The sequence below is a fragment of the Callorhinchus milii genome, unplaced genomic scaffold (genome assembly GCF_018977255.1).
Source record: "Callorhinchus milii isolate IMCB2004 unplaced genomic scaffold, IMCB_Cmil_1.0 Scaffold1, whole genome shotgun sequence".
In the NCBI taxonomy this organism is placed as follows: domain Eukaryota; kingdom Metazoa; phylum Chordata; class Chondrichthyes; order Chimaeriformes; family Callorhinchidae; genus Callorhinchus; species Callorhinchus milii.
In genome coordinates, this window is record NW_024704742.1 from 11,405,342 (window position 1) to 11,429,133 (window position 23,792).

Sequence of the window (23,792 nt, forward strand, 5' to 3'; positions counted from 1 at the left end):
AATGAAGGGCTTCTGTGCTGACCATGTAAAGTGAACTTCTATTCAGATGAGAGAAACAAACTGAAGTGTGTAACAGCTGTGGATTTTCGTGTCACTCATTTCTGTAACCTTTGCTGATGTGTGCAGGTTGTTGGTTAATAGCCCTGAATCATAGTCCATATTTGTATGAGTGTGCTTTGTGTGTGTATCTCTTCCTCTGCCTCTCTCTAGGAGAGTATATGGGTGGTCTATACCTCCAAAGGATGATTGGCTGTGGAGTGTACAGATTTTCAACATAGCTGTATGCTTACAAGGACTTCCTTTCCATTTGGCAGTGAGTTTTGAGATTTTCTACAGCCAATTTTCCTTCTGGTCCCTTGCTTTGTATGTGCACCAGATTCCAGCAAATTTATGTACAACTGCGTTTATTGGTTAATATTTCTGCAAATGTTTTCAGACTCTGCGGATACTCAGCTTCTCACTAGATAGGGGACTTCCTCATAATAATTGGGAGGTTCAATTTCTGGAATAGATTGTCTGCATTTGTGAAAGAAAGAGTGTGTGATTATTCCACGCATATTTCTTTTGTGCGGAAACTTGGGGGATCCCCTTTGACTTGCAACACAGACAAATGATTGAAAACGTAGGGTCGATTGTTCAATTGATCATCATTGTTGTATATTTCACAGAGCGGCTTTTCAATTTAACCTTGATCCAAAACTGAGTGAGATGGGAGTGCTGTTAATATTCTCCTCGCTTCTCTTTGATGATCGAGTCTTCTCTGTTTTTCTCTTCCAGTTTTAAACGAGCAATCAAGGTGACTGAAGGAATGTGGCGTAGAAGCCGTGCCTGGAGCTCACCTGGCAACGCTTGCCAAGCATTTGGACCTTTCTGTACGGTCATGTGGACCCCACAGCTGTTCCTGACACTGCTTGTGGGAGCAGCAGCAGTGACTGGTAAGTTCCAAGATATTTTTACACATAGGGAAATGAAAGCCTCTGAGCCATTTCATTGAAGGTCAAGGAGATACTCAAGTTGAATTGTATCGCCCGATGTACAGTAAATAAGATCCCAACGTGCAGTCAAAATATCCAAAGCTTTCTTCAATACCTTTGAGGTCCAAACGTTCACTCAGACTTAGTCTGCAGTACTTTTTTAAAAAAAATTAAAATGCAGATATGTGGAAAGTTCTTATCTTCAGGCTTGATTTGGAAGCAACAGCAGACCAGATCTGTGCATCGAATCTTTTCCGAAGTGTTGAAGAATTGTAACAGCTCACCATGAGAGTGATTTGGTTGACAACAGAACTTGGAGCTCTGGTAATGGGGAAAGATTGGAGGAGCTGATCTTCTTCTCAATGGTGAAATGATTGAGGGGGATAGGATCCAGGATTCTGTAATGCTGAGATGCAGAGAAAATGCAAATTTAAGAGGGTAACTTGAGTTGGACAATGAGAGAAGAACCTGAAAGATTAAAAAGAAGCAACCAGTTGAACACCTCCCTCACCCCCTAAGTAGCCTTGATGGGCCAAATGCATGTTCCTTTTTCTTTATTTATACTCTTTGCTTTTTTTGGTTGATTTTGACATTCAGTTCTCTCACATGTGAACATGCTTTTTCCTGCTATGTTGGGCAAGCAGTAAACCTGTGGAACAGGCTCCCTAGGGAGACGGTTGAACCAGGAAATGTTGATTTCTTCATCACAGATTAGATAGTTTTCTTTTAGGAAATAACATGTTGGGATATAGTACATAGGTAGTTAGGGACATATGTGCATGCGACCGCCAGGAAAGTGGAAGGCGAACAAGATGGACCTTGGTCATTTTTTCATCTAGCATTTCTTATGTTCTTACGTTCGTATGTATAAATGAATCTTTTGCTTTCCCACCTACCCCATGGACCAATGGTAAGTAGAAGCACAGGTACCAGTCTTCCCAGATATCTGTGAGCGCTGATGTGAGGAGGTCTAACAGAGGTGTCAGTTAAGATCTTGGGATTGGTGACACATTCTATGTTTTCCTTACTCACAAACAGCATTGCTGAGATAAACAACTTTAAATTACTGAAGGAGTGCCCTCCATATGTCCTCTGCAGTGAATTGGTGCTATGCTAAGGGTCGCTTGGTCAAAAACCAATTGTTTGTTTAAAGTACAACAATAGCAAAGGTCTGCTGGCATTAGCGAGCTGCACATTGGAGCATATCAGGGTTTTTAATAATTTCCATATGTGATAGTCTTTGCATCCTGTGTTGGAATGAGACCACGCATCTCTGGTGTGGAAAAACCTCTTTCTCCCCACCCGCTCCACCCCCCACCCATTTCTGGCTATTCTTTATAGTCTGTTGCTCCAGCTTGCATGACAGTTATGAACTGCTTGAGCTCTGTTGTTGTGGTTTGATGTTGTCACCTGAATCCCTTGATCTCAGATTAATTCACTGTAATCAGTCTGTCAAGCAGCCATTATTTTCCAAGCAACGTGCCCTGATTCAGTCTCTTGTCTGCCAGCAATGACAGCTGATACTAAGGGTATGATTCATGCTCAGATGAAAGCTCAGAAAAACGACATCAAATGTGCATTAAGGCTTAGTTTCAGTCCTCAGGCATCTTGGATGTAAAGTGAAAGTCCACTGATCTATTAACATACAAATTCAATTTTTTTTACATACTCCCCACAAGCAATCAGATGCTGGGAGAAGCTGTGTAAAGGAGTGATGTCAGCGCTGATGAAAATTGAGCAATTCTTGCTGGCTTCCTTTTATTCCTGTAAACTTACACTTGCCCAATTAAGTAAGCCACAACATTAATTTAAATGCCGAGATACCCTGAAAAATTAAAGGAAGTGGCCCGCCCCTGTAGTTTCTGCAGTTAGATTTTTATTTCAGGGCTATTAATGTGTTGATTTGTGATGTTTAGTAAAGTCTCATGATGCTCACATAAGAGATTTAGAGAAGGCATTCACAACCCAGATTGCTACATCAAGAATAGCCACTTGGTTGGGATAACAGTCTTCTTCTGCCTTGTCTCACTGCCCTTTCTGAAAGATTGGGGAGAAATTCAGGGGGGAGCAGGAACAAGTAATCAAGCATTGCTTCCCACTCGCAAACCTTGTGGACTCCTGTAGCTTAGTGGTTAGAGCACTCGCCTCGCAACCAAGAGACCTGTGTTCGATTCCCAGCAGGGCGAAACATTGGACAAGTTTCCTTACTCCACACACTTCTGTTTACCTAGCAGTAAGTAGGAACCCCAGTTTTTAGTTGATTGGCGGATCGTTTTTCCGGCCATAATAATTCCTTCAAAATAAAATTTTGCCCACAAACATACAGTCAATTCACTTTACAGTATATTCTGTGAAGTGCTTAGAGACGTCGCAACGACATGATAAGGCACTATATCAAATGCAAGGATTATTATTATAAGCTATCATCAATGTGTGAAAGCCCTTCAACATTGTCACATTGGTAGATCAAAAATGATTGGATTTTTGTCATTGTCAAAACATTGAAAAATGATCCTGTCTTTAGATTGTCTGACGATCGAATTCAGATTTTCCTCAGTAAACTTGCAGTAATGATGGCAGAATTCAGTGTGAATTTAATCACACATCAATAACACACTCTTAGCACTCAGAGCGAATGTGTTGGCAGTGGGTGTCAGCACTTTCACTCGCTAAATGGAATAAATCTATTGAATGGAAGGAATGTAGAGTAAAGCTGAGTGGAATAAGTTGAGAGTAGTAATAATAATAATCCTTGCATTTGATATAGTCTTATCAAGTCTTCGAGAAATCTCAAAGTACTCCACAGAATATACTGTAAAGTGAGTTGACTGCATATTTTGTAGGGCAGCCAATTGCACACAGCAGTGTCCCACAAACAGTTGTGGTTTTAAGTGACCAATTTAATGTAGTCAAGCGGTTCAAATGATTGAATGAATCACTTGAGCTGCAATCGTTCGGTTGTCAGTGATTCCGTGATTGGATCACTCTTTGGAATAGCTCCATTATATACGTTATTCATTTCCTGAAATTTAATTTTCTAAGTGTTGAAATACTTTAAAATCTTTTCAGTGGTTACATTTTAAAACCCCACAGAACTGATCTGATTCATAGTATTTTAACTGCAGTTCCTATTTTACTAAAGAGGACAATGCTTGTTTTGCCGATCAAGAGGAGATGATTTTAGTTCTTTAACTGCTTCACCTTTTTGTTCCAGCCCTTTTGCTAATCCCACCCCTTTCCTGTCACTTTGTTAATCTCCTCCGAAGCTCTGAAATAATCATTTTTGATACAAAGAGAATCTTATAAAATAGTTGCTTTAGTCAATAAACAATAACTGCTTATTTTCCTTATTTTTTCTCTCAGCCCCCTCTACCCCTCCAAAACAGGTGTTCTGTATGTCCTGTCCTATCATGTCTGTCTGTCTGTCTGTCTGTGTGTCTGTGTGTGTGTCCATCTTAGTTAACTTTAATAATAATCCTTGTATTTTATATAGTGTTTTTGATTTTGGGAGAACATCCCAAAGCACTTCACAGGATACAGTGTGAAGTGGAGTCACTGTGTATTCGTGGGGAAACCTGGCAGCCAATTTCGCACGTAACAATATCTCACTAACAGTCATAAAATTAATGATCACTTTTATTTTGTTGGCCTGGACACCAGGAGAAACTCCCTTCCCTTTTCGAATTGTGCCATGAGATCTTTAGCATCCACAACAACAACAAAATGACATTTATAGAGCGCCTTTCACGTCAGGAGGATGTCCCAAAGCGCTTAACAGTCAGGGATCGGGACCCGAGCATGGGGGTGTAGGAGTGAGGGAAGGCAGAGAGGTGGGAGGGAGACCAAAAGCATGATCGAAGAGAAGGGTCTTGAAGCCAGCCTTGAAGGAGGCAAGGGAGGAATCGAGGTGAAGGGACCGTGGGATGGAGTTCCAGAGTGAGGGGGCAGAGAGGCTGAAACCCCGGCCACCGATGGTAGGGCAGGTTGGGTGGGAGACATGGAGCAGGCCGGAGCCTGCTGAACTGAGGGAGCGGGCAGGTTGGTAGGGAGTCAGCATCCACATGAACAGTCAAACAGGATCTCGTTTTAACTTATGATCCGAAGGATGGCACCTCCAGCACTGCTTTAGACTATGTGAGTTCAACTCCCTGACATGGGACTCAAACCTGCAACCTTCTGACTCAGAGGCAAGCATGCTCCCACTGAGCCGAGCTTGGCTTCTCTTTAGAAGTTTTTTTAAAAAAGCATTGCAATAATAATGATCCTTGCATTTGATTTTGTGCCTTTCATGTCAGGAAGATGACTGGAAGTACTTCACAGGGTATACTGTAAAGTGTAGTGACTGTGTTATTGTTTAAGGCAAACACAGTTTAAGTGTGTTGGAGGGGGATGAATTCACCCGTGTGTTGAATGCTGATTATTGTAGACTATTGACTATGATAATTATCACATTCCATATTAGAATTTTTAAGAATATTTGAAATTACAGTGCACTGCAGAGGAAGTTTACCTTAAATATTGCTAATAATAATCCTTGGATTTGATATAGCGCCTCATCACGTCTTCTAGATATCTCAAAGCGCTTCACAGGATATACTGTAAAGTGAATTGACTATGTCTTTTTTGCGGGCGAAACTCGGCAGCTAATTGCGCACAGCAGTGTCCCGCAAACAGTCATGGATAATCTAATAGTATTTGAATAATATAATTTCAGCTCGGCGAGGATTTGTTTATTTTGCAATGGAAAATGGATGTCATCTGTCTGAAGAACTCAGCCTACTTTATTGTTCTTCTGGTCAACCTGCCTATCTTAGTGTTTTAGTGAGGGTGAATTAAGATTTAGCAGCAGAAACATTTCAAGGCTGAATGACTAGAAGGGAGATTTCAATCTTATTTCTAATGCTGCTTGATGACAACAATATAAAGAGTAGTGGTCCAAAAGTGGATTGAATGGAGGGTTAATTTACATTACCTACTTGAATTTACATTATTCTGTTTAATGGACTTCCAAGTATATTTTTTAGTGAAATATTTTATCACCTCAATTGGAAATGTAGGGAAAGCCAGAGATAGCTGCTGAAATCTCCATTTTATTGCTACTGTGTTTGCTTACAGAAACTGCTTATTTACAGAACAATTTACTATTTATATAGCACCTTTCATGTTTCTAAGCTCTTGACAATGGCAGCTGGGTACCTGAACTGAGTGTGGGGGCTCGGATAGAGAAGAAGGGAAAGATGACCGAAGGTGAAGTTGTTCAGTAGTTGTTCAATTCTTGTAAGTTTACTTTTCTGGAGTTTACTTTTTCTGACCCGATTTTCACGCAAGGTCATTTTATTGCTGCCAGTACTACCCAAATGCCACCTGAATCAAAGTTAAGATAAATCGGTCTCTGGAGATGTCACTTCATTGCAATGTGCACCATAAGATCTTCTTTCACATTCTTTTCTAATGTGAAATGTAGGAACTGATTTTGTAGATGAACATGGCAGGCATTTACTGCACAGCCAAGCTCATTCAAACTGCCTGAAGGTGAATGACTAATTAATCTGGAGGATTGTTGGCCAGGACGCCAGGAAACAAAGCTCTTTTCTTTTCAAATAGTGCCACAGGATTTGGATTGGATGAAGAAGGTCCTTCTGCCTATTTGATCTCATGCTTCCAGAATACCCACTACTGTCTTCCCATCACAGCAGCACACTGTTGATGGCTTCAGCCATAGTTCCTGGGAATGTGCTCCAGGTGCTGATTACCAGAGCCATTAGAAAATTGCAGAGATATTTGCCAAAAATTGTGGGTAACTTTAGAGTATTAGGTGTAGGTTTGCAAGAGGGCTGCCACCACACACAGACACAGAGACCCAGAGAGAGAGACACACACACAAGCAGGCATGCACAAAGAGAGAGAGAGACACACACCACCCACACACAGACAGACTCACACACACAGACCCAGAGAGAGACACACACTCACAGACAGAGAGACAGACACAGCCAGAGAAAGAGAGAGACACACGTAGATAGAAAGAGAGAGACACTCACAGACACAAAGAGATAAAGAGACACACATACACAGCACACACACGTGCACACCCAGAGAGAAACACTCACAGAGAGACATACACTCATAGACAGAGAGAGACGCACACACACTCAGAGACACACTCAACAACAACAATAATTTGTATTTATATAGCCCCCATTATGCAAGGTAGCATCCCGAAGAGCTCGACAGTGACCCTGAGCCAGGGAGACAGGGAGGTGGGAAGTGACCGTAAGCACTATCGAAAAGCAAGGTCTTTAGGCAGGATTTGAAAGTGGGGAGGGAGGGAGCAAGGCGGAGGGATTGAGAAAGAGTTCCAGAGTTTCGGGGTGTAGTGGCTGAAGACACAGCTACTGATGTTGGAGTGGAGGGGTGAGGAAGAAACTGGAAGCCGGAACCAGCCGAGTGGAAGCAGGGATGGTGGAGTAGAGGGGATAAGCAAATCGGAGAGGTAGGGAAATGAGAGAGCATGAAGTGATTTGAAAACGAGTTAGAGGATCTTGAAACGATTTGTTCAGTGATTGGGAGCCAGTGGAGTTTGGCAAGGGTTGGTGTGATGGGGGCATGGAGTTTTGTGCAGGTGAGAATCCGGGTGGGGGATTTCTGAATTAGTTGTATTTTGTATACGATAGAGCTGGGTTGACCAGTGAGGAGGGCAGTAGAATAGTCCAGGTGGGAAGTGACAAAGACGTGAATGAGGGGTTTGGCTACTTTGGTTGTGAGGTATATACAGAGGCGAGCAATGTAATGGAGATGGAAAAAAGCGATCCTGGTCAGGAAAAGGATGTGGGGTAGAAAGGAAAGCTGAGATCAAACCTGACACCTAAGTTGCGCATGGATTTGGAGAGTCTGAGGGAGAGCCCGGGGAGGATTCTCCTTCAGACATTGAACCCTCAGACATAGAGAGACAGACACAGAGAGGTACACACTCACAGACTGAGAGAGAGACACACAGACATAGAGAAACACAAACAGACATAGAGAGAGGCACACACTCACAACCTGAGAGAGAGACACACACAGACATCGAGACACACACAGACATAGAGAGAGGCACACACTCACAGACAGACAGAGAGACACACACAGACATATAGAGAGGCACACACTCACAGACAGACAGAGAGACACACACAGATATGGAGAAAGACACATACTCAGACAGAGAGAGAGAGACACACACACACACAGACATAGAGAAGCACACACTCACAGAACACACTCACAAACACACACACCTACAGATAGAGGAGAGAGATACACACAGACACCGTCACATTGAGTCATTCTCAAACCGACAACACACATATGGATAGAGGAGAGAACAGTGAAGCCTCGTGGTGAGTGAAGCCAAATCCCTGACTGTCCAGGGCCTTGGGTCGTCCTTCCGACATGAAAAGTGCTTTACAAATGTAAGTTGTTGTTGTCTCAAGTCCCTCCCCTTCGGCCACCCTCCTACAACTACTCTCCATGCCCCCTGATCTACTCCCCGGCCCCTCAGCTCGGATCCAAATCTCTGACTGGCCAGGGTCTTGGGATACCCTCCCGATGTGAAAGGCGCTGTGTAAATGTAATGTTTTGTTGTTCTTGCTCATGCTGCACTGCACATGCGCATCCTGAGCCGTTCCCCCCATAGTAACGGCACAGAAGGCATCGAATAAAGATTGTACAGGTTTTTAGTGGAGGATTGTTGTTTTGAGCAGACTCTGCGGAAAAATTGCTGCTGCACTTTTCTATTGGCCCAGTTATTTACACTCTTGGTAATGCACAAATTCCTGGTGTCCACCCTGAAATTGCCCTTTACAACATTAAACTTGTGTCCTCCAGATCTGCTGTATTGTGTCCTCCAGATCACATCAAATGCCAAGTGCAAATTGTTCCTAGACTTCTTCGACTCAAAGATTGAAAACATGCATCGTCCTCCCACCCCATGTCCCCTTCCACCCCACCCAGACCATCCATACTCCCTTCTCCCTCCACCACGGCTCCTGTCACTTCCCCCTCCTTACACTCCTTTGCTCCCATTTCGCTCTCATGCCTCTCAACCACAATCACCCAGATGAAGTTCACTGCCTGGCTTGACCCCCTCCCCACACAGCTGCTGGTCACTCAACTCCCCCTTCTCTCCTCCCTGCCGGCCGACATGGTCAACCAGTCTCTCTCCTCAGGATCTGTTCCACTTTCCCATAAAACCGCTGTCATCACACCCCTCTTCAAAAAACCCACCCTCGATCCCGCCAATCTCTCACACTACTGTCCCATCTCCAACCTGCCCTTTCTTATCAGAGTCTTGGAACGCATTGTTGCAGATCAATTTCGGTCACACCTCTCCCTCCACTCCCTCCTCAAGCCCCTGCAGTCTGGTTTTCACCCTGACTGCCCACAGCACAGACACAGCACTTGTCAAAGTCACAAATGACATTCTCTCTATCTGTGACCAGGGCTACCTCTGCTTCCTCGTACTCCTGGATCTCTGTGCTGCGTTCAACGAAGTTGACCACGCTATCCTGCTCCATCACCTCTCCTTCCTCATCCACCTTAATGGGACCGCACTTGCATTGTTTGAATCCTACTTAACCAACCTCCTCCATTTCATCTCGGCAAATGGTTTCTCCTCCCGCCCCCACCCGGTCACCTGTGGGGTACCCTGGGCTGGTCCATCCTTGGCCTCTTCTTTTCCTTATCTATATACTTCCTCTTCCTCGGATTCCATTCCAATAAATATCTCAGGAATTTCCATGTGTAGGTGGGATGCATTTAACTGTTTGGTTTGAATCATCGTAAGCATATTGATGGTTTTCTGTATGTGTCAGATACCCAACTGACCACTGTTCCCTCGTGTGTGCATGGCAGCACAGCAGTCTGTTGAGTGCTGCGCACTTTTTTTACGGCAGCGCACAGCCTTTAAAAATTACAACCACAAGATTATGTTTGTATAGCGCCTTTCATGTTGGGAGGACGTCCCAGCATTTCAGACCCAAGCTGAGGTTGGGGGGTAAGGGAGGGGAGGGGAAGGGGGATGGCCGATGGCATGGTCGAAGAGGAGGGTCTTGAGGTGGGACTTGAAGGAGTCTAAGGAGGGGGCGAGGCAGAGTGACCGGGGGATGGAATTCCAGAGGTTGGGGGCAGAGTGGCTGAAGGCTTTCCCGCCAATGATAGGGCAGGTGGTTTGGGGGACGTGGAGCAGGCCAGAGCCGGCTGAGCGGAGGGCACGGGCGGGTTGGTAGGGGGTTAGGAGGTCACAGAGGTAGGGTGGGGTGAGGCCATGGAGCGGTTTGTATGTGAGGACCAGGATCTTGAATTCTTAATTTAAAAATTAGAGGGAACATAGCAACTGACCCCAAAAAATCAAGGCATGAGCAACCCCTTTATTTCACAGTAACCAGACCTGTATGCAGTACTCTAGGTATGTCCTTCCCAGAGCACTATAATAATAAATAATAATATTTGCATTTGATATGGGATCACTTCTTCCAGACGTCTCAAAGCGCTTCGAAGAACATACTGTAAAGTGGATTGGCTGTATATTTTGTTGGAGTAACTATACAGCCTGAATATGACATCTGGGGCTCTAAACTCAACTGATTTGCTAATATAGTCCAGAATTCTATTTGTCCTATTTATTATTGCTTCACGTTGTTTTGACATGGTGCGTACGTAATGAGTCAACTAACACCCTGATCTCTTTCAGTTTCCCCCTTGGTAAATTATTTATCCCTTCCATGAAGTACATACAACAGTACCTTACATTTATCTGTACGAAATTGTATTTGCCAGTTATTGGCCCATGTATATATAGAACCCAGTTCTTTGTAAGACCACTGCTGCCTCCTTTGTTTCCTCAGTTTCTACCCAATTTGAGTTCATCTGTAAATTTTAAATATCTTACAACATGTGTGTGAATCCAGGTCATTGATGTATAAAACAATAATAAAATAATAATAATTTGGTCACTCAATCCACGACTGTTTGTGGGACACTGCTGTGCGCAATTGGTTGCCGCATTTCGCACACAAAGTATACAATCCATTTACTCTGTGAAGTCCTGTAGCTCAGTGGTTAGAGCAGTCACTTTGCAAGTGAGAGACCTGAGTTTAATTCCAGGCAGAGTGAAACCTTGGGCAACTTTCCTTACTCCACACGCCTAATATTAATCCCTCAAAAAAAAACAATTAATAAATTGGTCATTTTCAATCCATGACTGTTTGTGGAACATTGCTGTGCGCAATTGGCTGCCGTGTTTGCCCAGAAATATACAGTCAATTCACTTTACAGTATATTCTGTGAAGCGCTTTGGGACGTCTAGAAGACGTGAAAAGCGCTATATCAAATGTAAGGATTATTATTATTATTATTACTCAGCGCCTTGGGATGTCCTCCCGATGTGAAAGGCTCTATACAGATGTAATCTTGTTGTTGTTCACAGTATATTCTGTGAAGTGCTTTGAGATGGCTTGAAGATGTGATAAGGCCTCTCACCGTCTCCACTTTGTTGCCTCTAACAGTTTCTCCTCCAACCCCCGCACTGTCACGTCTGGCGTCCCTCAGGGCTCTGTCCTTGGCCCTCTCCTCTTTAATGTCTACATGCTCCCCCTTGGTGACATCAACCACAGACATGGGGTCAACTTCCATATGTATGCGGATGACACCCAACTCTATCTTTCTGCCTCCACCCTCAACTCCAGGACCACTGCTGTCCTGACAGACTGCCTGTCGGACATGAAGTCCTGGATGAGGACTTTTTGGCAAATTTCCTACAGTTGAATGTGAACAAGACTGAGGCGCTCCTGAATGGCTCGCGCCAGCGCCTCTGCACCTCAGGCTCTGGCAGCATCAACCTCCATGGTTGCTCACTACAGCTCACCAAGCCAGTCAGGAACCGAGGTGTCTTGTTCGACCCTTAACTGTCTTTTCTTCCCCACATCCAGGCCATGACCCGCTCTGCCTTCCCTCACCTCCGTAACATCGCCCGACTCCGCCACTACCTCACCCCTCAGGCCGCTGAAACTCTTGTTCATGCCTTCATCACCTCCAGGCTCGACTATGCAAACTCCCTGCTTGTCAGCCTTCCCAACTCCTCCCTCCACAGGCTGCAGATAATCCAGAACTCTGCAGCCCGTGTCCTCTCCCGCACCAAACTCCGTGACCCCATCTCCCCCACTCAAGACCCTCTTCTTCGACCATGCCATCAGCCACCCCCCTTCCCCTCCCCGCCCTTTTCCCCCCCTAACCCCAGCTCAGGTCTGAAATGCTGTACACTGTCCAGCGCCTTGGAACGTCCTCCCGACGTGAAAGGCGCTATACAAATGTAATCTTGTTGTTGTTATGTCAAATGCAAGGATTATTATTATGTTATTATTATAAGGAACGAGAGTGTTCCCAATACAGACCTTTGAGGCACCTCACTTAATGCTTGCCCGCATTTTTACCAAGCTCCCTAACAAAGACCCTTTGCTCCAGTCACTTTTGAATCCATGGCCTGTATTCATATCAGCCAGACTAGAACTTGGTTTACATCTCTTGCAAAAGATGGTGTAGTGTTTCTGTAGCTTGTTGATTTCCAACCTTAACAAAACCAGATAAAGAATTGTTTTTCCAGATTTCTTGGAGCCCAAGTAGTGTTTTGCATTCTCACAGCCAACATGTCTGTTGCAGCTGTGTCATTCAGTATTAGAGGGAAAATGCTGTAATTATATTATATTAAAGCAAGTAGTCACAGATGGGCCAGATCACATTGGGCGTGCCTGATCTCNTTTTTTTGCTGCTGTACATAGTATTTTTTTAAAAAAGACATACAATTTGATGTCTGTGAATCTCCAGATAATCGACCCACCATTTTGCCCCCCTTTGCAGTATACACAGTGGTCTCCTATGAATGCATGACTTGAACACATGAATTACAGTGTCTAGGATTTGGTAGAGGTTAGCTTGTGTCCACGCTCAATAACATTAACAAAAACAACAATAACTTGCATTTATATAGCGCCCTTCACTCTGGGTAATGTCCCGGAGCACTTCACAGTATTGGAGTATGACCCCGAGCCTGGGGAGAGGGAACAGGGAGGGGGGAATAGGACCATAAGCACGATCAAAAGGGAAGATCTTTAGGCAGTATTTGAAGGTGGGAAGGGAGGGAGCAAGGTGGAGGGATTGAAGGAAAGAGTTACCAGAATTTGGGTGCTTAGTGGCTGAATGCACAGCCACCGATAGTGGAGTGGAGAGGTTGAGGGACAAACAGCAGGCCGGAGTCAGCTGGGTGGAAGCAGCGGATGGTGAAGTAGGCGTTTAAGCAGGTTGGATAGGTAGGGAGGTGCGAGGGCATGAATGGATTTGAAGACGAGTAACAGGATCTTGAAATCGATCTGATCAGTAATTGAGAGTCAGTGGAGCCTGGCAAGGATGATGTGATGGGGGTACGGAGTTTTGCGTTGGTGAGTATCCTGGCGGCAGAGTTCTGAATTAGTTGAATTTTGTGTATATATAAAATGGCTCAAAGCCCAGGCTTGTAAACTGGAATAAGGATTGCTGATAAATTCTAGAATCAGGAACTAAACCTTTGGGAGGGGGTAGGATGAAAGGTGAGCATGAACCACAGGGCTGGGAAAGCTGGTTTCCTGTTTTTTAAAAAAAAGGTCACCGCTGACTTCACTTCCTGTAAAAATAGGCATTTGTAGAGCGGGTGTTCCACAGACCCAGCAGTGAGGTTATTGGCTTGTCTGCAAATGTAAAAACAGCAAAAACAACAACTTGCATTTATATAGTTTCCCTTGATGCGGGTAGGGTCTCGGAATGCTTAATGAATGCTTATTTCCAGGAAATGCCGTATTTTCCATATATGCAGCATTGCAGATAAGCCAGTAACTGCTCTCACAGGTCCGTGGGCCACCCACTTTAATAATAATGATAATAATAATAATAATAATAATCCTTGCATTTGATATAAAGCCTTATCATGTCTTCGAGAAGTCTCAAAGCGCTTCACAGAAAAGACTATAAAGTGAATTGACTGTATATTTTGTAGGATTCACCCACGGATTTGCACAACAGTAAGGCATGTTACAATGGAGTCATCCTGGATTCAGACATTGGGTTTAAAAAGAACTTGCAGGGCTTCGTCACGGCTACTAAGTTCACCGATGCCCTGTGCAAGTGAGCCAACACCAGCATTTAAAAAGATTGTGTATCCAACAGGTTAATAATGTTATTCTACAAAGAATAATATGCTACAGCAATTTTAAACCTCACTGACCACAAGTCACCTCTCCATCCCTCACTGACCACATGGTCCTCTTGTGGGAATATATGAGGCTATTATGACAGGCGAGCAAGGTGGCGTGGACCTTTTTTAAGTGGTCCTCCCGACGTGAAAAGCGCTATATCAAATGCAAGGATTATTATTATTATTATTATTATTATTATCAATGGATTTATGGATTTAACATTTACTATTAAGTCCAGTGAGTGGGAGCTCGTAGCAGGGAGGAGCTTCCAAGTGCAGAGTTTATGGCAACCAGATGGAGTTCCACTTCAATTTGCCCACGTTTGCTTATTTTGAAATAATTGAGTGGAATGTGTTCCACATGAGCTGAGGAGTACGACAATGTGTGAAGTGTATTTTCAGAATGCAACATATTGGCGTTGGGCTTTTGGGTGTAATCTAGATGCTGATTTAAGCGTGATCAAGGTTGCTGTGTGCACACAACAATATCATGTGTTGCAGAATGGAGAGTGCTGAAAAAATACCAACTAAGTTTCTCCCTGTGATATAATATTCAAGTGTTGTTGTTGCTGGTTACTTTCCCCATAGATTTTTGTTTCATCAACCAGGTGTCTGACATATGTAGAAAACCCATCACCGTGCTGAAAATTAAGCAAACCAGACTGCCAGGTCATATATTCACGCACAAAGGAATTTGATTTAATCTGCACAATCGTCATGGAGGAATGCACCCTGATTATCTAAATCTGGATAGGTAGCATTAGGCACAGGTTTGCTTGAGCCGGGGCTTGGGGACCCCAAAGTGTGCGGCAGGTTTAACCTGCTAATATCATCAATGTTGTCATTGCAAACACCATTTGGCAAGCTTTCCTCTGCTTGTTCAGAGACAAGCACCCTGCCTGTTGGCACTTTGGCTTTAACAGGATCCAAGTAGGAAGAATCCCTGCTTCTCGTGACTGGGCTGCTTCCCTTGGCCATGCTGACAAACCATGCTGACTGTCCTCATTAGAGTACTGCAGATTGCCTGGCTCAGAAACCAGACTACTGATAGCATTGATAGCACAACAGAGGGTTGACTCGATTACAATATTCTATTGTCCAAAACTTCACCTTGGAGCCAGCTCACCGCCAAGGAGGCCCCAGTTACCTCATTTCACAACCCCAAAACCACCCCTCCCCAGCGGGGGGAAGCGTCAGTCAGTGCATCTGGTCACTATCCAGCAACTGTTCCCGGAAAATAGCTGTGTGTGGCGATCAGTGGAGGACGGGCCTGAGCTCCCATATGATATTCCTATGGGTAACTAACTTGCGAAATTAAGCTTACACATGTAGAATCTCCTACATGACAAATAACATAAGAAGTTACCATGAGACCATCATGTCCTTGGAAAAATATCTCCGGATTAGTTAGGACCTTCGGAAAAGGTGGAAAAATTGGATGGGTGAAGGAAGACTTTTTTTATCTGGACTATGAGGCCAGATGTATCCTGCACTATATAGGTTAATATCCTCAGCTTCTAAAGGGAAGAGCTTTGGTAGCATTAATTAGTATTTTTTAACCTGTAGATATGTTGCATGTTGTACTCAGTATCATGAAATCCTCTCACTAATTTTCAAATCCCTTCATGCCCTCACACCTCCCTACCTATCCAATTTGCTTACACCCCCCACTTTCCCACCCGCTGCCTGCACTCAGCTTGCTCCAGCCTCCTAATTGTTCCCCATCCCCTTCGCTCCACCATCGGTGGCTGTGCCTTCAGCCACTATGCCCCAAGACTCTGGAACTCAATCCCTCCACCTACACTCCTCCTTCCCCACTTTTAAATCCCCCTAAAGCCCTTTATTTTTAATCGTGCTTATCGTCACCTGTCCCCTCCCTCTCCCCCTGGCTCAAGGTCTGACTCCGCCACTGTCAAGTGCTCCAGGATGCTACCCCATGTCAAAGGCGCCATATAAATTGTTGTGGTTGTTGTTGAAAAGAGGGCTTGACTGTTCAGATGTACATCTGGTGATCATGAGTCCTTGTCATTTTTTTTCTGTTAATATGAATGGGATATTTTGAGCAGATCTCGCATGATTGACTGTGTGCCGGAGAGTCAATTCTATGACGTCACTTGCAGATGTACAGAATGTGGTCACAGTGACTTGCATTATTCTGTACTATCGGGCGGGTCTGGTAAAATCAGTAGCAGTCTAAACCTGCAACCTTAGCCTCATGGCTGCACTATGGGATGACCTTTACCCATGAATTCGTTAGGATTTCAGTTCTATTGATGCGAGGGTAAGGGATTCAGTATGTGAGTCTAAATAGTGAATGTTGGAACAGGATTTCGGCACAGAAGTATCACAGCTGAATCTATTTGTTTCCACACCTCATGTTCAAACACAACATGCTCTCCCCTCTACCATTATCACCTACAATACCACTCTTATTTCACTTCTTAAAACAAAACGTTGATGAAAATAACGATAAACTGGTGTTTGCTGGAGTCTGTTGCAGGTGTGCAATACTTGAAGGGGAAGGAGAGTGGTAAACCTTCTTTTCATGGCAAGTTTTCCACTCATCACCTCCGGAACTCCCTGCCTCTTCCTTACCCCTTCTTGATAAATTTACATAGGGATGCTCCAGTCCTTTGCAATTCAAGTTAATAATCAATAAATAATAATCCTTGCATTTGATATAGCACTTTTCATGTCTTTGAGATGTTTCAAAGTGCTTCACAGAATATACTGTAAAGTGATTTGACTGTATATTTGTGGGCGAAACGCGGCAGCCAATTGCACACAGCAGTGTCCCACAAACAGTCGTGGATTGAAGTGACCAATTTATTGTTGTTTTTTTTCTTATTATTATCAGGCATGTGGAGTAAGGAAACTCGTCCAAGTTTTCGCCCTGCCAGGAATCAAACCCAGATCTTTCACTTGTGAGGCGAGTGCTCTAAACACTGAGCTAGAGGACACCACATTCCTGAGTAAACTAAGATTAATCATGCCTTGGTAAAGTAGTCAACCTAAACTTCCCATTCACATGTTAATAAACTGTAAACTTTATCCATGTGAATGCACAGTTTAGGTTGACTACTTAACAAGGCATGATTAACCTGAGTTTACCCAGGGATTCAGTAGAAGCAGATGGCCCAAATTAATTATTTTTTTGACTGCAAGGGGGCATGATCTTGGGAGAGATTGGATTTCAGAATGGACTGGCCAGTTGGCCTGTAATGATATTTTGCTTCCATTCCTTTATGGCTATATCTCTTATCTTATTGGCTTGTATCATTTGACGTCTTCTCATTTCATAGTGAAAATCAGTTAAGTTCTGAGAGACTTTCTCTAGAAGTATAGGAATCATCCTGACCAATTAAAATATTATTATCGTGTTGAACTCAGTCTAGACTGACACTCCAGTGCAGTATTGGGGGAGTACTACTTTGTTCAAGATACCGTCCTTTGGATGAGACATTAAATCACGGTCCTTTTCAGGAATTGTAAAGGAAAAGCTCTCAATAGGGCTTATCAATGAGTAACGTTAAAATAGTCTATTTGACTTTGAAAAATGCCCTTGAGATAAATTACATTGACTTTGTTGAGATTCCAATCGACTGGTACGTTCATTCAGCCCAAATTCTTTCCATCTTCGCTTATGAATACCGACAAACTGTGTACAGTTTCCCATGCTAATGCTCATTTCCTTACATTTGCCCAGATTAAAATTCATCGGTCATCCTTGCTCAGTTGCTTCATATGTTCAGTTTTCTTTTCATGGCAATCAATCTCAATCCATTACACGATTTGCCTGCCATATAGTTTTTGTATAATGTTAGCAAATTTTCTTTGTTGTCTATAATTTAAAGAAATAGGAAGATGTCAATCAGCCCTCAAACTTGATCTGCCAGTTTATTAGATAGATCACAGCAGATCTTTTAGTTTAATTGCCCTGCCTTTTCTCCACATTCTTTAATAACTTTACTTCAACGTGTAATTTATGATAAGTATTGTTAACTGAGGAATTATGGGGAAACATTGGAAAGTTTCCAATGATTTTACGCTGGCATTATTACTGCAATTTGTGAGATTTAGTGTAAACTGCTTCACCGAACATGTTGTAATTCACTGAATGGTCATTTTCAGCGAATTACTCCTCCTCATTCCCCCTACAACCCTTCTCCCCCGCCCCCCCACCTGCATCCCAAACTTCCATTTGCAAACTATAATCAAAGACTATTTATTACTATTCTAAAAGTAGGAGAAGGCACTCCCAAGATGTTTTCCTATGTGAAGGGTGCTATGTAGATGCAAGTTGTTGTTTATATCAGTGCATTTGTCTAAATCAAAACAGACTTTCAACCTCACACAATTCAACGATGAGGTTCCATTTAGAGTTTTCCTTGTACAGTCTGGCCATCTACCTTTGCTTCAACATGACACTCATACCTCCTACCTCTATCCCCCCCCCACTCCCCCCAACCCTTCCTGATCCCAACCAGCAGCTCGGGTGCGGATCCCTGACATCCAGCGCCTTGGAACCTTCTCCTGATGTGAAAGGCGCTATACAGATGTACTTTGTTGTTGTTTGCAAAGGATGATTCCTGGGTTTATGATTCCAGGTGCAGCTACTAATATTATTTACATGGATTGGTGTTTATACAATGCCCTTCACGCAGGGTTTCTTTAATCTGAGATTACCTAAAAAATCCAGATTGCTATCTTGATGGCCTAGTGGGTAAAAGCAGCAATCCTTGATTCAATGTCCAATTGACTGAACTGGCAATCATGACTATAAGCAAATATCTTTGCATTATTAAAGCTGGCAAGATACCTGAGGTCTAAATTTTTGGCCAGAATTACAATTCATGATGTTGGTCTGTGATGCAATTTCCCATTATAATTGTCAAAGTCAGTAAGTAAAATGCCATCCAGAATTCACCCTCTGAGGTCTCATATGAAACCCATTTCAAAACTCATCCACCACCTCCCTCCCCAAAAGGAACTACATTCACTTTCTGTCCCAAATGCACTGTCTGGAAGGTGTTAAAACAAAATTCGGCACCAGGTGGAAATATGTTGCAATAAACTTGTCCTAAAATTCCTGAAGCATGAACAGTCGGTCAATGCTGAACAGAGAAATTAATTACTATGTGAGAACATTATCTATGAAGCCTTTGCGTGACTGTGTTGGCCCTTTGACTGCCCTTTCGCTCATCTTTTCCTTCTCCGTCCTCTTCAACTTTCACCCCAACTCCCAAAACAAAAGGCACTATACATTGCATTGTACTGGCCATTGCCTCAAGTTTCATTGCAAGTGAGGGGAGTTTTAAAACTATACATAGCATGGGACAAATTCCTACTTGCCATCAGTTATAAAGTAATAGGTATTCAGTGAGCAGTTCCATTGTTGCCATTCAATTGAGGGGTTCTAATGTTGACGTAACATGTCCACTGAATCCTAATGGGGTCGGAACCTTTAATTCGCTCTCTACAATATGTTGATTTTCTGCACTGTGTTTGCAAAAAAAATCTTGATTTTGGTATAGATGAAAAGGAAATGCCTGCCATTCTATGGTCTTATAACTTCGGCTTGCAGGAGTCTCCAGCAGTGTTTATTGAACATCAGAATGTTTTGCACGTTATGAATTGACTGATTTTAAATAGGTGGTGGAGGGGGCGGGTAAAATCAATATGCTTTTCTGTTGTAGATTACAAGGTAAATTTAGATGCATGATACATAGTAGACAAAACTGTCTCAGCTATGAAATAGCTCAGCTATTTCAAACAATGTGGAATTCTAAAATGCAGACTTCATTATCTTTATTATTTTCATCCCTCTTCTCTTGTTGACTTGTGCTCAGGTAATGGTTCCATTGGCTCCATCTACCCTCCAGCACCTTGGCAAAACATTCAGTATGAGGGCTCATGCTCAGTCAGGCATTCAACCCATGAACAAGTCCAAGCAAATGTGCATGTATTTAACAGGAAAAATTAAATTGAGCAGACGCCTTATCAGATCCATTTGATCCAGCACAACCACCACTCCCACCCTTTCTTTAGCAGGGACGTAGAGGACAATCATAGACTGCTTCTCTGGCTGAGGTCCATTAAATCAATATAGATCAGGGATTGATAGCAAAGAGAGCTGCTCAATGCCCTAGATTTCCTCTCTCTCTGGCCGCAGTGCAGGTTCCCCTACAGAGACACTTCAGGATGCCCGTGCAGGGACATTGTCAATAATTGAAATGTTTCCTTGTAAACCGTTGTCGGGAAAGCTGTCACTTTGTAGTTTGGAATATCTCTTAAAGCTGTTGAAACTGAATCACAATTTTTTCCGAGAACTAGCTGTTTTATTGAGTGCTCTTCACTGAAATGGAACCGAGCTATGTGAGAAATACAACCGGCAGTAATTGTCTGTAAACAGCAAATATTGCAGATTTTGGTGGAGCAGATCAGAACATATTGCAATGCTCTTCAGCAAATACTCTGTGATTACAAGGGACCTTATGGTGGGCATTACACTGACTAGCTCTTGTGGATTCTTACTGAAAGCCAATTAGATTTATGAGCGTGCTAAAAACATCCATCTGCAACATAATAAAACTTGCTGTTGTAATTTGTGCTTTCTGTAACACGTATCAACCAATTAGTATTCACTGATCCATGCATCATATTGTAAACTGTTTAGTAAACTGTGTACAATATGTCTCTCTTTCGAGATTAACTATTGTTTCTGAACTGTAATGGGAATAATGCCATGTTACTTTTTGTAGTCTAAAATTAGACAATCCCCCAAAGGCTTAGTGAGTAAAGACAATGGTCCATGCAGCACAATGTCATATAGACTAGAAAGTTGCAGATTCAAATCCTGGCCTGTGCTGAATTTTTCTCAGTATTCATGTTGAGTTTGGGGAAAATTAATTCAGCTTTGTGCTGCTGATCAGCATTCAGCAACCTTTGCTGGAGGTAAGATGGACATTGGATTAGGCTAGTTTGCACTGGCCTCACAGACTAAATGCACTCGATATTGAAGGAATTCCTTTTTTAAAAAAAATAATGATAAATTGGTCACTCAATCCACGACTGTTTATGGGACACTGCTGTGCACAATTGGCTACCACGTTTCACCCACAAAATATACAGTTAATTCACTTCACAGTATATTCTGTGAAGCACTTTGAGAAGTCTCGAAGACGCGATAAGGCGCTATATCAAATGCAAGGATTATTATTATTTATTGATACGACTCTCTTTTGACTGGATCTAATGTTCTCTGTGGGAGATGAGTGCAGTGCCCTCTGTTGGAAGGAAGGTGTGCATGCACAATTATATCTGCTTGTTGATTTATGATCCAGCTGGCAACTTTATGATCCAGCTGGCAACAATGTCAACTTGGTTCAGTTGGTAGCACTCTCACCTCTGGTCAAAAGATTGTGGGTTCAAGTCCAATGTTGTGACTTGAGATGACAATTTAGGTTGACACACAAATGCAGTGCTGGGGGGAGCGTTATAATGTCAGAGGTGCTGTACGCAGAACAAGACATTAAACCTGCGACCTGACTGCCTCTTGAGGTAGATGTTAGAGATCCCACTATTTGAAAAGAGAAGGAAGTTTCTCCTGGTGTCCTGGCCAACAATCCTCCTGATAAATTGACCATTCACTAAATGGCTGTTTGTCGAATGTTGCTGTGCTCAAATTGACTGCTTTGTTTGCCTCAAATACACTCGATAGTAGACAAAGCACTTTGTAAGATGCTACATAAGAACATAAAAAACACTTGACAAAAAAAGACCAAGATCCATCTAGTTTGCCTTCCCGATGGTCGTACGCACATATGTCCCAGACTACCTTTGTACTATATCCCATTATGTTATTTCCTAAAGGAAAACCATCTAATCTGTGTTTGGCAGAATCAACACTTACTGCTTCAACAGTCTCCCTCAGGAGCCTGTTCTACAGGTTCACTATTCGCTCACTGAAATAGTGTTTTTGTAGATTTGTTCTGAATTTACCCCCTTCAATCTCAGGCTGTGTCTTCTGGTTTAACTATTCTGGACAAGATGAAACAGCCTGTCATGATCTATATTGTCTTGCCCCTTTATAATCTTAAAGACAGCAATCATGTCGCCTCTCAATCTTCTCTTTTCCAGCGTGAACATGCCCAATTTACTTAGTCACTCCTCATAGTCCAGTCCTTCCATTCCCTCAATCATTTGGTTGCCCTCCTCTGTATCTTCTCGATTTCTCCAATATCCTTTATGTACTGCGGTGACCAGAACTGTACACAGTACTCTACATAAGGTCTCACCAATGATTTATACAGTGGCAGGATTACCCCACTATTTCGACTTGCTATTGATACTTTTTTGATACATCCCAACATCTGGTTTGCTTTACTCACTGCCACAGAGTATTGTTGAGAGAGCTTCAATTTATTGTCAATCAGGACTCCCAGTTCCTTTTCCATACATATTATTTTCCTTCCGTTCAAATAATAGTCCCTTCCAGGATTTTTTGTCCCCTTGTGAATTATTTTACATTTCTCCACATTGAATTTCATCTGCCATCAATCTTCCCAATTTCCAAGTATGCTAAAATCCTCCTGTAACCTATTTCGTTCAGCTTTGCAACCTACTACCTTCATTAGCTTGGTGTCAACTGCAAACTTAGCCACAGTGCTTATGACTCCAAGTTCCAGATTATTTATAAAAATATTGAACAAGTGAGGTCCCAAAGCAGACCCTTGTGGAACTCCACTGGTAACATTGATGACATTCCATGTACCACCACCCTCTGGATTCTTCTGGTCAATCAGTTGCGTATCCCTTATCACACCGTCAAAGAAAACCAGTAAATTAGATTGGCAAGACCTTCCCTCCATAAACCCATATAATTTATGATTTTATTTCTGTCCAGATGCTCCATGATTTTATCCTTAATAAGTCTCCATAAGTTTAACCATAATGGACGTCAAACTTGCTGGTCTGTGGTTTCCTGGGTCACTTTTGTTACCTTTCTTAAAAATAGGAGTTACATCTGCCTTTCTGCAGTCCCCCGGGACTTCTCCAGTATTCAGTAATGTTTGATAGACTTGTGCCAGAGTTTCTCCCTTAGATCCTTATGGATCCTCGGATACAATTTATCCAGTCTTAGGTTTGCACAGTTGTTTGGCAGTGATATGAATCGTGTTGCAACTTTTCTCTGCGACATCCTTGAGTTCTCTTTCCAGATCAGATAGGTTACCCGTCTCCTTGGTAAAGACTGATACAAAAAAATATTTTGCATTATTGCTATATCCACTATGCACTATATCCAATTGTTGGATATATCCATTATTATTTACCTATGTACAAAATGCCAAGTTCAGTGAGATACTGATGGAGTTGTATCTTAACATGAGAGTCATGAAATTCAGCAAAAGGGAGATGAGAGAAGAATCCTTTTTTTATGGTGGGGGGAGGAGGGGAAGAATAATTGCTATTTTGGAGAAGGAAGTTCATCGACAAACAAGAATATTCATAAGTGACAGCGCAAATGACATCCTCATATCTTTAACAGAAGAACACAA

At 42.8% G+C, this 23,792-nt stretch overlaps 1 protein-coding gene across 4 annotated transcripts in view; it reads left to right on the forward strand.

Annotated features, from left to right (window-relative positions):
• Nucleotides 1-779: 779 nt before the first annotated feature.
• adgrl3.1 (adhesion G protein-coupled receptor L3.1) overlaps nt 780-23,792 on the forward strand; it is a 297,007-nt gene continuing 273,994 nt past the window's right edge. For all 4 annotated transcript variants that reach the window (XM_007905934.2, XM_007905930.2, XM_007905931.2 and 1 more), the window contains exon 1: nt 780-935. In XM_007905934.2, coding sequence (XP_007904125.1) covers nt 809-935 — 127 coding nt within the window. In that variant the 5' untranslated portion in view covers nt 780-808. The remainder of the gene's footprint in view (nt 936-23,792) is intronic.